This window comes from Phycodurus eques, chromosome 8 (assembly GCF_024500275.1).
Source record: "Phycodurus eques isolate BA_2022a chromosome 8, UOR_Pequ_1.1, whole genome shotgun sequence".
NCBI classification, from domain to species: domain Eukaryota; kingdom Metazoa; phylum Chordata; class Actinopteri; order Syngnathiformes; family Syngnathidae; genus Phycodurus; species Phycodurus eques.
Genome location: NC_084532.1, coordinates 26,870,049 through 26,888,027, shown reverse-complemented (window position 1 = coordinate 26,888,027; position 17,979 = coordinate 26,870,049). Strand labels below are relative to the sequence as shown.

Here is a 17,979-nt window from a genome sequence, read left to right as displayed (position 1 = left end):
GATATTTTCCAGAAAAATTTACTATTTAACATATATCCCAGGTCAAACTATCTATGCCAGCAACATATAGTGACACGCAGAACAAAAAAATGCTTTTCCAACTTTTTGTGACATTGTTTTTACGTTGTGCGCCAAGAGATGTTTTTTTTTTTTTTTTTTTTTGTAAAATATCGTTAGCCTAATAGCATAAATGCCAAAGTCTTGTCTTCCGAAAACTTTCAAATATGACTTGGTTAATCATGCTATTAGGCTAACGATATGTGCCTCGGCTCAATAAAGTTTTGGGAAACACCGGACTCGGATGGCAAGAGTTGAGAACCACTGCATTGTGCGAATGCTCAAAGACGAATGACTATAGTGTTGTTTTTTTTTTTTTTTTCCTTATTTTTCTTTTATCATCTCAATTGGCTCTGTGTTTTTGGGAGAGTTGCTTGTCAAAAGAAAAGACAAAAAGGGGGCGGGGCGTGACGACTGCGCGCCGACTGACCGACCTACGGAGGAGGTCACGAGTTGATGTTGAACTTGACCTCAAATCGTCCCATATAGCGATCCTTCACGCTGTACTTGATGTTGGCACCATAAACCTTGCACTCGATGCGCACCTCCTGGCCCAGCGTTACGTTGAAGAACTGGATGGCCACCAGGGGCTGAAGGTAGTTGGGGTGCAGCAGCCGGCCGTAGTACGGGTAGTACTGCAGCGGGAAGCTTCCCTCGAAGCCGAAGTACTTGATCTCGCCGAGCTTGTCCGCGTCCTCGTCGCGCTGACAAACACAAGAGAGCGGAGGTGATTCGGAAGTCCTCATTTCGGCTTGCGCGTCTTCGGTTTACGTCCGCGTTGTGCCGCAGCACGCCAGGCAGCGCGGTGGAAACACTGAAAATCTTGCCGAGAATATTTGTCTACTTATTTCAAGTCAAAATTAGCTTGAAACAAGAGAAACTTGTCAAAAAACAAATCAGGTGAAGAGTTATTTTGAGTGAAATCAGAATATATAGTTTTGACGAGGAATAAGATTTTGCTATCTTAATAAACTTTTGAGTTTTTACAGTGCACTGAGCTCTACCAGATGCAGATGCCGTGTAATTATTAAAGAATATATGCACGGGTATTGTTTTATGCTCTGTTTGTTTGTGTTGCTGCTGTGTGTGTTTGTCAAGTCGCGGTTTTTTGTAGGTTAATAATTACCTTAACAGCTACGCTAATTTTCATTAGCTCATCTATGATGTTTTGCATTATATGTTACCATTAAGCTAGCAGGCTTTTATTAAGTCTAAATTATAGGATTTTGGTTGATATTTTCCTTTGGAATATACATGAGTTAATTGTCTTGTGTCAGTTTTACAGGAAATTTCAACTTTGAGTGACAAATTTGGAGAACTGTTTTGGTTTCCTAAAAGTCATGTTGTACAATAGTCTGCTTACAGGCGCTAAGGAATACTTTACAAAGTATGTTTAAATGTTTAAAGCGCATGGGAGGGGTACAACTATTTTAACAATTTAAGAGTGATTCTCAAAGTGTGGTACGAGTACCACTAGTGGTACGCGGGCTCCCTCTAGTGGTATGCAAAAGACTCCCTGAATTAAATGTTCAAACTGCATATAATGTTCCCCCCCCCCCCCCCCAAATTTAAGCGCAGTGTCAATCGTCAAACTGTTCATAATGTTACAGTAACTCACAATAATACAAATTATGCTATTTAGGAATAAAGCCTGCGCCTCCTTTTTATCAAACACTTTTATTAAACGCCTACTGTATTTGAATGTTGGTCCAATATGATGGTACTTGGATAGCCCATTATTTTTTGAAGCGCTATTTTTTTATTTTTTGGTCTATCTGTAGTGCAGATTTTCCACTAGACGGGGTGAGTCTGGAGCCCGCGCGGTAAGCGGGCTGGACTGTAAGCGTTCGACTCACCTTGTTCTTACAGAAAATGGGCAGGGAGTTGGGCTTTACTCGGCTCACAAGATCCGCAGGCAACACGTCATCGCTGGCGGGAGCCTGGAATCGTACAAAACAAAATGGCAGACAGCGAGGTGGTGTTCCGTACTCGCTGATACAAACAAAATGGTTGACGGCATAACGGGAATAATGTTACAGTAGTTTACGCTACTAATGTTCAAAGTCTTGTTTTTGACTAAGCTACTGCATTTAAATGTTGGCCATGTTGGTGGTGATTGAAGAGTTGTGGGTTTTTTTTGTTTTGTTTTTTTGTGTGGCACTTGGTGTAAAAGGTTTTGAGAACCACTGTTTTAGAAAAAAGAAGAGTGGCAAGAAGTTTCCATACAATAGTTTCCACTTTCCATATGTGTCGGTGCAAAAATGGCGCAACCTTTTCCTGGGGAAAAGAATAGCGTTTTTCTTTTCTCACCCACCCTGGGCCTGAAGTTGACGATCCTGTTGAGTTTGACGATGATGCACGGGGCTCCGTCCCGGAAGCCGTAGGTGCCGTCGAGTTTGCCTGAGCAGGTTTGCAGCCAGGACCTTCTGAAGCTGCAGGCCTTGCGCTGGCCCAGGTCGCTCTCCAGGCTGCCGCGCTCGCGGTACGGCTCGGGTTCATCTGCGTGGCGACAGGCTAACGCATTAATAAAGCTTTCGTTCCGTAACGTAACATAACCGCTGTGTTTAATACATTCGTGTGCAAGGGACTAGGGATGCTTAACCGGTTTCAAAGTGTACCGCAGTTTTTTAAAAATATCTATAATGTCTATAATTGGTGAAAGAAATACTATAGACTTGCTAGCGAGGCAGATAACTAGCTAACTAGCGAGACTAACTAACACCGGCTCGTTTCCGCTCTGACGTTACTTTGCAAAGCGCATTAGAGCAGAAAATTAGCTACTCATCTTCTGAGAAATAAATACTTTTAATGTTATAGCTCATTTCCATTTCATTTAGTTTGTTTTTGTTTACTAATGGAACAAATATTCTCTATGTTGTTTAAAAGTAAAACACATTGTGTGCGATGGAAAAAAAGGTATTTACACCAAAATGTCAAAATACAGAAGTACATTTTAGAGCTGTAACTGTGATACAATATTTTTGCTCGAGGTTCTACAGTCAGAATTCAAGAGTTCAAGCGCACAACATAATCATTACTCTATCATCGTAATCGCTAATAAATTATGGCTCGGTATGGGAATCGCAGAGAAACTCGCTACGTGATTGTGTGATCATTTTGCTTATGACAATATCACTCCCCATTTTCTGATGCTATTTTGGTTGATTAAAACAAAGTTACAATGATCTGCTCCATTCTTGACTGCATTGTGACTGGTGCTGAGAATCGCGGAGTTACTTGCGATGCAATTTCATTGCGATATTCTGCTAACAATAACATCACGATAGAACGACTACGCGCGAATACTTAAGCTTAATTAAAACAAAGTAACGAGAAACAGCTTCCATTCTTCACAGTGTCGTAACTTGGGGCGGGAATTGCAGTTTCTTGCGATATTATGCCCATGTTTTGCCAACGACAAAATCTTGATCCCACAGTTACATGATATTAAAAAAAACATTATATTAACAAAAAAAAATTGAGAACAGTTTATTAAATGCGTAACAACAATTGGTGGTGATGGTTTTGTGACTACTAGGAGTGTATTTCGCATGTTGGTGTATCGATACTGTGCTTTTTTTGTGTGTGAGTTGACTGCTTGAAACTTGCCTCCGCAGTTTTCGTATTTTATCAGGTCGGTTTGGCGGTCGTCATCGTAGAGCATGAGGAACTTGTTAATGCTCGCCACGTACAACTCATACGACGTCGGGTTGCTGATGTTGAATGATATCTCGGACTTAAAAGAGCGTGGCATATGTGACAGACCTGCAAAAGGAAAAAAAAGAGCATTAAAGGGGATATATTACGGAATATTGAATTTTTAATCGGCTGTATACGAATAACTGGTGCTCTGGAGAGCCATAACGTGTGAAATTACACAACCGCGTTAATTTTCAATTCACATAATCCCACACCCCACATTGAGTTTCTCCGACCATGTCTTGGCAGCTAAATTGGGCCAAGAGCCGCAATTTTCAAGCGACGGATAGACTACTGTGTCAAAGCCAAAAGCGAAGCAGAGCTGCACTTTTGTTGGATGCACAGATTAGCTTTATTCCCAGTAAAATGGCGCGTCGGAGGCAAAAGGGTCATTACATGACGACACAATTAAGTGTCACGGTCGCACAGATGATGCGGGTTGCACCATTAACATATTTGCACAATTAGGCGGGCGGGAACAGTGACCCTTGGGTTTCATGTTTAGCCAGCCGATGCGAGTTCGCTCCATTAACATAAATGACACATTTGGAGAGCAACACGCAACAACACACTGAGTCTCGGTATTAAACTTCGCACTGTGGTCACAACCGCCAGTGTTCTGCCGCCGATACTGCTAAATTCCCAGGTCAACTTTAACCGCACCATCCTGCATCCGAGCCGGTAAAAAAGCTGGGAAAATACTAAATGGCCAAACTTCTGAGAACCACACTTGGGGTTTGCTGAAGGACAAGTCGGCACCCACATAACAGACTCGCCCCCCTCAATACTGGGATGTAGAGGGGGCTGTTTTGAGAAGATGAAAAGTGTGCCATAATTCTTGATCCTGGGCTATTTTGAGCCACGCATGTCACAAATATTTTAGTGAGACACCTGGGAACTGTTTTAAATTGTGACCAAAAAAACCAAAAAAAAGCCTAATGTGTCTTTTACGTGTTCTCCGCCGGTACTTTCATTTCCTGCCATCGTTGTTATCAAACAGAAACACGCGTAGTAGAGCTGTGCAGATTTTACACACTTGTGTGGCTTGTTAGCGTCGTCCCCGACTCCCCCCCCCCCACCCCCCACCCCCGCCCGCCCCTTTCACCCGTGACGCCTTCCTTCACAGTGGAAACTTTTTAGCGGCAGCGTGAAAAAAGAAAAAAACCTCCCTTCTGCTTCCTATAACAGTCACACTGCTGGAAAGTAAAGTCGGCAGTTCGAGAGTCACGCCAGGCTTGACGAGCGGGAAACTAAAACCGCGAGGAGCTTCACAATGGCCTCTAAAAATACCGCCCAAACATGTGCTGCTGCTGCTGTTTCTAAATGAAAGCTTACGCATTACAGAGAGCATTTTGTCCCGCTAATCAACAAGCTTAGAGAGGCCTCGCGCCGCGGTGCAACAACAACAAGCCTCACCGTGCCTCCCCCGGTGCGTATATGTGAGCCGCAGCACTGCCTGTCGCCTGAGGGGGAGCCGGCATCGACAGGTTTCCACGAGAGCGAAGGACAAAATGGCTGAAGCTATCTAAGATCGGAGAGTCGCTGCGTCAAGGCACGAGAGTCCCTCGCAAACATTTTGAGTTGTTCATACCTGGGGGGGCCACCCGGTCCTGGTAGGTGGGCTTGTAGTTGCTCAAGGTGAGCATCATCACCTGAATGGTCCCGGCGAAGAAGGCCGCCAAGCAGCCGTAGAAGATGACGTAGAACAAAAGGATTTTGACTGTGGACAAAAGAAGGCAGAACATCGAGGTCAATTTGTTTGTTTGTCATGTCACACATTAAACATGTCTCACATTTTGTGACTGTATGACCACAAAATGGTGGTGAAAAACACAACGCCCAGAAACATTACATCAAGCTTTAGAAACAAAGCAATGGCAATCTTGTCTTGATTGTCTTTGTTGATCTTCGAAGTCAAGTTTATTTGTATAATCTCAAAGGGCTTCACAGGCCCACAGCTGGCAAAGATTGACGACATCCCCTAATCGAAAGCCCCATCGAAACCCCCAAATTCAAAACAAATTGTGAAATGTTTAGTGACCAAAGGAGAACTTAACTATCAATAACATTCTTCATCCAAATTTGGTGTTTCAAAACAAGGTCATTAGTTCTTGTTTTGATTTTGACAGTTTGGAAAACCAAAATAAATTATGATAATTATAAGTAAAATCTATAGAAATACACTTGCAGAATAATTTGTCTGAATTTACATATTTTTCAAATTACCGTAATTTCTCATGTGTATAATGTGCACCCGTGTATAATACGCACCCCTAAAGTTGACCTCAAAATTCTGGAAAACCCTTCTACCCATGTATAATGCATTTTTACAATGCATGATTTTGCTTCTACCCATATGATCAATACATGAAGTATCTGTATTTTGTTACTTTTTTCAAAGAATTATTCTGAAGGTAAGCACTTTATTTGAACACGCACAAATTGTGAATAGCTACATATGAATGTAATTTTGATCATTTTCATGTATGATTCCAATTATGAATCTCTTTCATTCTCCACTAGCCTATTAGGCACACATCTAATTATATTTGACAGTCTTGGCTTTTGCTTAATTGTGTTCTCTCAAGAACCGTAGGAGTTACAAGGCTGTCATCACAAAGTACACAGCATAGTTTGTTAAATTGAGTTTTGAAATACAACTTTAAAACCATTCAGTGCGATAAATTCAATCAATCATAATTTCAGTTGTTTATAAGGAATGAGTACAAGAGATGTTTTTGGTCACCAATGGAGATACTAAAAACTTGAATCTAAAACATTACTCATAAATTTAGGAATTTGCTGTATTAAAACAAAAAGTAACTGTGGTCGGTTCTAACATGGGAAGCTTGCATTTGTCAACAATTGGTTCATTAAGACAAAATAAAAGTTTTCTGCTAGTGTCTTGATCGTCTTCAAGACAAAAGGGCCTGCTTGACAAAAGTTTTGCGTGTGAAAAAACGGGTGAAATTGATTCCTCATGCATATAGTTTTGGAAACGACTAACCGGGGGCACCTAGCATTGTGTGTGCCAAACACAAAAAAATACCACGTAGTTCATTTTACACATTCTGGGAGGAGTACAACATACAAACTGGTTAATTTAGCACACGTAACATGATTCATCAAACCTGAGACAAATTGCGATGGCTGACTTTGCATCTTTAAAGGGACTCTAAGCAGATATTCATGTTTTGTTTCTAAATACATTAAATATGTTTTAAGTGCTGAAAACATGCAAAGACATAACATAGTGATGAATTGTTGAGATATATCTTAACACATTCACTGCCATTGACGGCTTTAGAAGTCAAATATCCGTGTTAACTGGTAAGGCTACCAGTGAATAGGTTTTAAGCATCTTTTTTATCGTTTAAATTTTCCTGATTTTGTGGGCGGGGCTAGAACACAGCCCTGTGATGTCAGATACTTTCTACTGCGATTTCCCTCCCCCACTATGTAGGAACAAAGTGACATCATTTTGATTGGCTGCTCAGTTGTGAGTTAGTTGTGCTTAGTGTCCATAACAAGGCCCATTTACCACTTCAGCTTGCAGTTAGCAAACTAACGATGGCTACACACCAAAAATGTGTCTTCGCTGGATGCCTCAATTTACAGACCAGCTCACTGACGTTTTTTTAAGTTCCCAAAAAATTAGGAAATAACAAAGCGACGGATTGACTTTTTGAAAACTACACGCAGATAGCAAGCTGAACATCTACGCCAGCTGACTCTGCAGTGCGCATTTTACGACGGATAGTTTTGTAAACTTTCACCAGGGACAACCTGGCTTCGTGGGTAACTTGATACTAGTGAATCGAGCAGTGCCGACTGTCTACCTGGGCTTCCTCCTATCGTCCCGCTGTCATCAGGTGCTGTGTTGGGCTGTGACATTATGTCACCAACAACGAGGATATGTTGACTTGTGTGCTTATTTTTATGATTATAGTCCACAATAACCATTAAATTTTGAAGTTGAGCCTCATAATGTGATTTTACATCGTATAAGCCATCACCCCCTCAGTATGTTTGATTACTTTTGGCGCATCTTTTCGACACGCCCAGAGCGTCTGAGAGCTGAGAGGTGGTCTTTATTATTCAAGTTTTGAGACCGGATTTTATAAACTTAATGCCTTGTTTCATTCAAATTTGACAGGCTTGGTAACATGACTCTTTTCTGCCGAGTGTCAAATTTACATGCCATTTTTAGGCCTGCTTAGTGCCACTTTAAATAGAACATCAAAAAGGCAGGTGCAAAGCAGTACCAGCATAGCGCAGGCAAAATATGATGCGGCGGGAAGAACCTTTCTGCTTGTGTAAACATTTCTAAAATGCAAGAAACTTTATTGCGATATATCGTCGACTCAGAAATGCAATTTTGTAGCTACTGAACGATCTAATGGCTGACAGGCACAAGAAGGGGTTACGCCACACATGTCAAGCTCCCGGGTCGCGGCCCACCACCGACCCGCGCAGCAATTTCGTCCGCCGTCTGCGGGATCAATTTGAAGTCAGCATGACATTGGCCCGCACAACGGCATCAGCCAAACAGTAGCATGTAATTCCATGAGCAACGCCCTCTTATTTGTATGAACTATACTGTACTCATAGTTGTGGGTGTGGGGATAAGACAGTCGGCCAATCAGGTATCAGTTTCAATGGAGCCACATGGCTACTTATGTATCGGTTCGTGCATTCTAAGTACTACTAACTGTTCCTACTTTTTGAAGCTCTGTTTGTTGTCGATTGAATGAAGATGCATTGCTGAAGAACACATGGTTGTGTCAGCACAAATCTGACTGCAAATAGTGAAAGTGAGTGGAGAACCACAATGATGAAAAGAACGCAGACAGAAGACCTCTCTTATCGGAGGCAATAACGTCTGCAGGAATACTTTTCAGATTCTTATCAGGTGAGTTTTCATTAACATCAACATCGTTATTGTTTTGACGAAGATGAAAATGTTCCTCGTGGTTGTTACAGCGCAAATCTGACTGCAAAAAGTGTTTTCCGCGTCAAAGATCACAAGTTTAGATAACTATATGGATGTGATTCATCATTCATTCATTCATTCAGGGTTGCGGGCGTGCTGGAGCCTATCCCAGCTATCTATGGGTGAGAGGCGGGGTTCACCCTAAACTGGTCGCCAGCCAATCGCTGGGCACATATAAACACACAACCAATCGCACTCACATTCACACTTACGGCCAATTTAGAGTTTTCAATTAACCTACCACGCATGTTTTTGCGATGTGGGAGGAAACCCGAAGAAAACCAGGCACAGGGAGAACATGCAAACTCCACGCAGGCGAGGCCGGATTTGGACCCGGGCCCTCAGAACTGTGAGGCAGACATCCTAACCAGTCGGGTTAACACACAATTTACGTCCTTCGTTCTCGCCGTGAACAGTTGTTCTCTTTGCTCCTCTAAGGCACGAAGTGAATAGGGGTGGTGTGATCGAAAGGGCAAATACACGTTTGGTGACCAATGGGAAAAACAATGTTCTAAAACATTACGTTCATAATCAACCGTATTCACCACTTGTGTTGTTAAAACTAAGTAACGACCGGTTACTGATCGTCTTCATTAAAAAGCGAGGAGCTGTGTGCTGACCAATGGAGATGCTTGTTAAAAACATGACCTTCTACAATATTATGTTCATAATCCAACATTGTTGGCAGGGCACTTGGCTTATTAAAACAAAGCAACTGCGAATGCTATTTGTCTTGGTTGGTTCTTGCCCTCAAAACAAAGTGGGAGTGGTGTTTGGCGGAAGTAAGCTTTTGGCAGCCTTTAAAGAACACGATGATTGTTACGTTCAGAATACCACAATATCATGACCTGGTTTATTGAAACACAGTGGAAACAAAGTTAGGGCAATCTGTTAATGTCTTAATCATCTTTGTTTGTCTTTGCACCAAAGTGAATAAGGAAGGCGTCTTAAAAGAATGTGTTTGAAGTCTTGTTAAAAATCTAATGTTTTAGTTTTTTTGCATTTAGTTTACAAGAAAAATTTAACGGTGATTGTTATTGTCTTGATTGTCTAAGTTCCGAGGTGTTCTATAAACGAGGTTGACAACTATGGAAAGGGGTTAAAAAACGTTGAAGCAGGTGTTTGACGACCAGTAGAGACGGTGGTAAAAACATGACGCTCTAAACATAATCCAAGGTTGTCAGCACTGCCGTTATTATTAAATTGCAGCAATCGGTTTGCGTCTTGATCGTCTTCAAAACAAAGTGGGGAGGTATGGCTTGAAGATGACGCACGTTTGGCGGCCAATGATACCCAGTAAACACACAAAACACTGTTTATAATCCCAATTTTTGGGGGACAGCCATTGTTCTTGTCTTGGATTGTTTTATGAGTCTTTGCTTGTCTTCAAAACACAGTATGGAGGTGTGGCCTAACGAGAAAGTTTGGCGACTATGTAAAGAACAGTCCCCAAAGGAACAACCGTTTAATTCAAAGACACAATGTGAACACGAGAGGAGCATGGTCGAAGGGGGCGTCCAGTCATTGCATGCAATAGTCAGCCTCATGATGAACTACAACCACAAAGGATCCCTTTCTCGTCTCATGGCGGAAGCTTTGTGAGGGAACCATTGTGAGAGCGACGCCTCTTCCACTATTCTCTGGTGACGAGGGATGGGGGGCATTTAGGGGAGTACTGTACAGGATAAATCACCAGTCATTCCAGAATCCCTTTTTGGAAGCAGGTATCCTAGAAAGATGGGTGATGTGTAAAGGATTGTTTGGATTCTGTGATTCAATTTGAAAAAGGGATGAGTATGAGCAGCCTTCCTGGGGGTCTCTCAACATGTCTAGTTTGTGTATCATGGTTAAAATGCATTTATTGTAGGGGTCACAAACCCCCCGACCCCCCACCCCCAAAATTAAACTCAACCAAGCGCCACTTTCACCATTCGACACAAAATTCAGCGGAAATCTCAATCCGAACCTAAAAAAAATCTCAACGATCCATACCCAAATTTGAACAGGAGCAGCAAGCGATTTTGGTTTGAAGCGGCCATTCTAGCCAAACTGGTACAAGACAATTGGAGCCCCAATTGGAAGCAGGTATCCTAAACAGATGGGCAACATTGTTTTGCATGCACAATCTAATGTGTGCAGAACATAGCGTTCAATTTTGATGATCATTTCAAGGATTCGCCATAAATTAGGGAAAACGACTGAATCACCTTTTTGGGAGTCTCAATTAAGCCTGTCTTGATAATTACTATATTGACTTATCGTTCGATAACTAAAATGGACATGGTAGTTTTTTCCAGACTCTATAGATTCTTGGTTGTGGTGACCTGGCGCACAACGAAGCAGCGAGCCAAGAGTGAGTTAGACTGCTCCGGTGCGAAGTGGCTTGCTACTAGTGGCTGGGCTAGTACGGATTAGCCGCTAGAGGGCTCGTGCACCGGCATTGGCACCAGCTTCACCCAATATGTCACAGCCTTGTTCCATGTGTCGCACGCAGGTACATACAACAGAGACATTTGAGGGAAAGTTAACTGTTTATTACATTAGCTAGCCAATGAGCGAGGGCGCTAACTAGGGAGGAGCTAAACAGCTTGGTCGAATGCAGCGACGTGGCTGGGCTTTATAAAAAAATCAACTCAAACTAGCAATGTGACAAGTGGCCGCCATCTTTATGGAATTTTCTAAAAAAAAATATGGGAATAAGCACTTAGTCAAACACCACTAAAATCCTCTCTAACAAATTAATTCACAATAAAACAATTGATTACTGAAGAAAGTGACCTATTCTAGTGCCCACACTGCTCTTCTCACCAATATTGTTCCATTTGCGCTACTTAAGTCAAGTTTTTAGGGCCAGTGACGCCATTTAAAGAGTCACGGTAATTTTGACGCATCTACTTGGGAAACCACTTGGAATTTCGGCCCTTACAAGCTTATTGCTGGATATTAACTGAAACTTGTCAGTCAATCGAAGATGGGTTTCCCTGAGTAGCCGACAAAACAAAAGCGATGCAGACATATGCGGAGAAATAATTGTTATACGTTTTTACTCTTAATTTGAAGGTGTTTTTTGACCAGATTTTCTAAAAATGTTCCCCAAAAGGCTTTTTTTTAACGAAACACAAAAACTCAGTTTCTCTGGAATCCATCATCCAATTTTAATGATGTGTTGTACTCAGGTTGAGGTTCACTACAAACTCATTTAAATATTGAATGTATTAACCAGTTGTCCTGCTCGGGTGGTTGAAGGTGTGGTTTGTCTAAAATAAACAGCAAACAGGTTCTCAGGGTCGAACAGATAAGTAAAGACAGATAGACACTTTATTTATCCACAAGGGAAATAATTGAAATCCGACTTCCTAATTGTGCCCGAAGTTCATTTCTTTTCTTGCGACCTTGTTCAATAACTCACTGGCTATCGGAAACGGCATCCATCACGTTCAACGCCAAACAAGAGCATTGACACGTGTTTTTGACACGCTGATCTATCCTCGCTTAGGTTGCCCGTTGTCATGGCAGCATTCCCGAGGTGTGTCTCTGTTGCCAGTTACAAAGTGAGACCCCGGGGAACCAGTCTGACGGACTGAGAGTAGCTTCAACCGACAGCCCCGAAGCCACGTCAGCCCCCGAGTGCCCCCTCCTCTACTCGGCCACATCCGACCCACCCCAGTGGGCCTAATGTTGACTGAGAAGTTTCAAGTAATGGTAGCGTGTTGGTGCGACGATTCGGAAGCGACTTTGACCAGTGTTTTGCCTTCTGAGAGCAGCATCCATTTTAAGTTGTGCCCACATGCACCGCTGGAAACTACAGCCAATGTATACTTTCTTGTTTTCACAACACTTCCTATCAGATCAACTGTAGGCCTTTCTTTTTGTTATTAGCCATAGCAAGAATCTCAGCACCTGTTTGTATGCACGTTTATACGAGTGAGTGCCTGGTCATTTGTAAGGCAAATGAGAGTTTTCCTCACAGCCACAGGTGCAACTGAGGTGTGCTCCGAATAGCAACGACAAGTCCTTTGTTCATGTCCGCGAGGTCAGAGCCAAAAGTAGCGCTTGAAATTTGCGTTTGCAGTCCGGCGATTGACAGTCAGGGGTTGTATTGGCCATTGGTCTGTAGTTTAGGGCTGAAACAATTGAATAACTCAAACATAAAAAAGTTAAAGCAAAATATCTCCCTTCGCATTGATTTCTCCACGTTTTCCATCAAATAGTGTTACTGCAGTTGCATCCACCGCTCAGTGTAGAAATAAGTTGCCGTGATGGCAGCGAGCCAGAAGGAACGCGTGCGTAAAAGACAATTTCCAAGGTTTGTGATTATTTAATACTTAAAAACAAGGTAGGCGGAACGGTGGCCCTTGAGTGTGAATGTCTGCGCGAATGGTTGTTTGTTTATATGTGCCCTGCAATTGGCTGGCGAGCAGTTCAGGGAGTAGCCCGCCTCTCGCCCAAAGATAGCTGGGATAGGCTCCAGCACGCCCGCGATCCTTGTGAGGATAAGCGGTACAGACAATGGATGGATGGATAGAAAAACAAGGTAACAAAATGCAATCTGCAATGTGCCTACTGCAAAGCAGCTCTCACCTACCACAACACCACATTTACGATCGCCAACACAAGATATTGATGTTAGCTGGTTTAACATAGGCTAACCGCTAGTTAGGAAATATTGAAATGCAAGTGGTTAAGAATAGACATAGCTGCTAGTGCACTTCCAATTGGTTTATTGAGAAATTGGTGACAAAAGAAACATGTACTAAGCAAATTCACACTCGAGCTGCCACGGCCACGACAGACATTTGCCATTTAACATGCAGACTGTTTAACGGTGAGCCAGTTAACAACCAGCCACTAACCTGAGCTCACAACAACCGACACCTTCATGATCATTCTACTCCCACATAACTCACCAGACCAGGTCCCACCTTTTATAGCCACACACACTCAAAGATATTCATTGTGTGGAACGTATAGCAACCCCAAGTGGAAAACAATTATACCAGCACCTCAATGCATATTTTGTTGTTGAATGACGCGAAATCAACTCATTAATCAATGGGATAATCGGTTGAATAAGTGATTCTAAAAAATATTCAATAGCTGCAGCTCTAGTGTAGTTGTATTAACTCAATCTATGTAAGAAGTTTAGATTCGATTAAAAAACTCACGTTATTAAAAAGGTATTAACTAAATGGTATTCTATTTGAGTTAAGGATCCATCCATCCATCTTCCGTACCGCTTATCCTAAGCGAGGGCGTGCTGAAACCTATCCCAGCTATCTTCGTGTGAGAGGCGGGGTACACCCTGAACTGGTCGCCAGCCAATCGCAGGGCTGAGTTAAGGATCTCGGTTGATACCCTGGCTTTTGCAACAAAAACCTAGCAAAATTGTTGTTTCTTAGCATTTTTGAGAGGTTGTACGAAACAAGACGCCGACCAGCGTTAACATATTGGGAGTGCTGCAAAGCCAGTACGGCGTGGATTTATACCACCAAGTCTACTGTCCTCGGTTTTTATTATTTTTTAAAAATAGCATACACCCACGTGTATACGATTTTATCAAGTTGACATATGGGAGTAATGTGACCCGTGTATGACACACTGGTGGTGTAGTAAGCGTACACTTTCATTGTATTATAAACACAAAGATTACAATAGCAATGTGTCCGGGCACAGCACCGGCCATTCTTCTTTAGACTCTTGTTACATGACCTCCATTTTTACACACGAGTCACGCTACCAATTTCAAAGACTCATTTTACTGATATTTGTGATTTTAGGCTCCAAAATGCTGTTGGTTTTGTAAACACAGTGACGTTTTCATTTTTTCGTAAACTGTCTTGTATGACCTACTCCTGAGTGTATCCCAGGTTCATTTGCATTGGACCGTTGTCAAATAAGAATGTGTAGTTTTTTGGAGAGCACAAACGCAAACCTTTGAAAAATCTGTCTCGAGGCCAGTGCGAGCATCCCATTCAAAACACCGCAAGACGCATCTTTTCTAAAATGGAGCACGTGCCCATGCAAATTATCAATGGCACACGGTGGCTGTTGCACAGTGTGCAGTTCAAGATAATGAGTCTGATAAGACTCCTTGCTGGGACTGCCGCAGACACTCCCACAACTCACGTTATCAAGACAAATATTCTCCTGAGTTTAAAAATATGCCTTTGATAAATTTGTGTGGAAATAATAGGGTCGGTAGCGCTTCGTTTTCTTCGGTGGTGGGGAGGTCTTTGAAATCACTTTCATCGTTACGACATGGAACTTATCAAAATCGCAAACCGAAAACTTCCGATTTTTACACGTGCAACACCCCAGGAGAAGCGTACACACGCACTCTACATGTGGCTGGGAAGGATCAGTGTTTACCTAGCAGTACAAGAACGGGCACAACAACCTGGGACAAGTCAATGGAAAGAGCCCCATCCCCCAACACTGCAGCAGGAGCTTGTGGTGAACAAACCATTGCCACATTCACACTGGTGCTGGTGCCCCCCCCCACCCTCCTTTTCATAGCATTGCCTTCTCTGTGGTGCGTTCATGGACACTGTAGCCCCTTTGGAGCTTTGAAGTTCGCTTCAATCTTTTACATCGTCACAATGCAACCACGTCCAACTGGATTTTGGTGTTAATTCGTATAGCCCCACTGGTTCGGTTGAGCACTGTCCGTGTTGCGTTCAAGGACAAACCTGTTGCTTGTGAACATTTTGGCGACAAAGTGACGCCTTTCGGTGACAGCCGCACATGGTGGTGTTATTTATAAGCTGGTCGTGTACGGTGGAAGGGAACTTGAGTTCATTTTTTTGCAGATGAATAAACGACAAGTCAAGTTTCCTCTTTTTGGAAAATAGAAGCATATGTGTTCGACAGCGGAGGTGGGTGGTGGTGGTGGGGGGGGGGGGGGGGTGAGACATGTGAGTCGTGATCAGTTCGACCGTACCGGAATCGACGCACTCAAGATGTGATTAACATGCAATTCGTGGTGGGTGGGAGGTGGGGCTCCACATCACGTGTTATTCGTCAACCACGTCAAAAGCTTGATGAGGCAAACACTAACTGGAATGTTAGCTATTCAGGGTGGAAAAAGTGTTGTTGTTTTTTCATTCATTAACATTTTTTTCATTTTTTTTTAAGTAGACACTTAAATTAAACCACCAAATCACTGGACTAGTTTGTCGTTGCTGGAGAAGTGATTGTGGGCGAGCCAACGGAATACAACTTTCACCACCGGCTCGAGTGAAAAGTCTTGCCCCCCCCCCCCCCACAGGGTGTCCTTCAGGGGTGACCTTTTTATTTATTTTTTTTCAAAAAATGAAACCCCTCACCACAAACACCACCGACTACGCCTGAATCACTCGTCATCCCTCCGTTAATAACTGTCATCCATTTGCAGTAACTATCGGCCGTTAAAATGAATGGATTTGAGCTCAAATTGTCGATTCTGGTCGTTTAATTTAATGGTACATTTATTTATTTTTATTTTTTGCTTTAAAGTTGGCTCCGACGTTTTGTTATCTTTTTCTCGTCGTAGTCGATGTCCCAAAATCAAAATGACGACGCAACTTCCAAGTAGTGGAAGGAGGCGGCGGCGGCGGGGGGGAGAACCCCTCCGACAAGTCACGACGCAGCCTTGTCAACGGCGGAGAACTCGAACAGGTGCTGCCCGCCTGCCTCACCAACCAAGCCGCCTTCTTGTCGCCAGAAAAAAAAAAAAAGGCGAGGAAGGTGGCGAGAAAAGCCGCTCAGCGTGACATTCAACAGTCACCCGGGGGAGAAAAAAAAACAAAAATGGAAGACTTACACCAACTGCTGCCGGTTCTCCCCAGAAACTCCTTCCTCTCGGAATTCCACAGAAAGCCCCTCCAGCCGCCGTCGGTGTCCTTATTCCCCGACATGTTATAGAAGTCCCGCCACGAGCACGCCTGTAAGCTCCAACTTTGTTTCTTCTTATTTCTTTTTTTTTGGGGGGGGGGGGAGCAACCCACGACCACTTGAGAATGTTTTGCGGAGGAGACTAACTGCTGCCCCTCACCGGAAACACGAAAAGGACACTTTGTAAGCCCGCACCGTTGCTTGAAGCGCACTCCCCTCACTCTCTCTCTCTCTCTTCTTTTCTTTTTTTTTTGCCTTCTCTCTTTCTCTTTCTCTCTTCCACAGCGTGCGACTCCGCCCGCAAACTTCCACAGCAAGTGGGAGGAGGGTGGTAAGAAAGGCCGAACGAATGAGCCAATCTGAATGTCGCATTGCTTTATGACATCACACTAAAGGGCGGGGCCCAAGGGAGGGAGGGGCTGCAAATGGGAGGGGTGTGATGGGGGGAGATGTCGCACAGTTGCCAAGAGCGGCAGACAAAATGGGCCAGGTGCCATAGCAACCGTGACCCCCAGGCCCCAGCCCCCTCCCCTTCGAACGTAGTGGCGGTTGTTGACGTCACCACCTTGATTGAAAAACGTGGGTGCCAGTTTGACGACAAATGGAGTGACTCTATATGACTGCAACAGTAGTGGAAGTCTGTTGGGGTACATGAAGATAAAATGGTGGCTCACTAACCCCGTACTGTAAGGGTGTCAAACTCTTTTTTTTTCGCGGGCCACATTGTAGTTACGGGTACGCTCAGGGGGCCGTTATGGCTGTGAAACCATATGTTTAACTCATTCACTGCCAGCCTTCCTAGTTACCATGGATATTTGACTTCTAAAGCCGTCAATGGCAGTGAGTGTGTTTTAATTGCCTCATTATATTACTACATGTACACAACAAATTGATGGATAACTATTTTTAAAATCAGAAGTCAAGGATAATGGTTTGTTAGGTTACTGTAAAAAAAAAGTGCTTGTATTTTAACATGACAATTTGAAATTTTGGTACATATTTTAGCAAGAATAATGGAACCTGATGCACATGATTTGCTTTCACAGGCCACATAAAATTATGTGGCGGGCTGATTCTGACCCCAGGGCCTTAAGTTTGACACCTGTGCCTTGCAGTGATTCTCTGTCTCTTCAGAAAGTCCAATATCCTAAAACCTTGTAAAGTGAATTCAGAGGTTTGTTTCTAAAAACATTATAGACAAAGATATTTTCTGAAAACGTGCAAATGCCTCCTCAATGAAAAGCAGACTGATTATCTTTGTGTTTAATCAAAATCAGACATTTCCAGACATCTGCTTTTCCTTTGGAAAACAATGAACAATATTTTTGACATGGTACGACCCAACCCAGTAACTGAAT

The 17,979-nt window shown here is 43.0% G+C and overlaps 1 protein-coding gene across 1 annotated transcript; it reads right to left on the bottom strand.

Annotated features, from left to right (window-relative positions):
• Positions 1 to 340: 340 nt before the first annotated feature.
• atp1b1a (ATPase Na+/K+ transporting subunit beta 1a) lies at positions 341 to 16,876 on the bottom strand. Its single transcript, XM_061682834.1, has 6 exons — positions 16,551 to 16,876; positions 5,348 to 5,476; positions 3,667 to 3,822; positions 2,372 to 2,556; positions 1,914 to 1,997; positions 341 to 761 (listed from the first exon to the last, which is right to left on the bottom strand). Exons 1-6 carry the CDS (start codon positions 16,642 to 16,644, stop codon positions 504 to 506), a joined length of 906 nt encoding a protein of 301 aa, XP_061538818.1. The 5' UTR covers positions 16,645 to 16,876; the 3' UTR covers positions 341 to 503.
• Between the last annotated feature and the right edge of the window lie 1,103 nt (positions 16,877 to 17,979).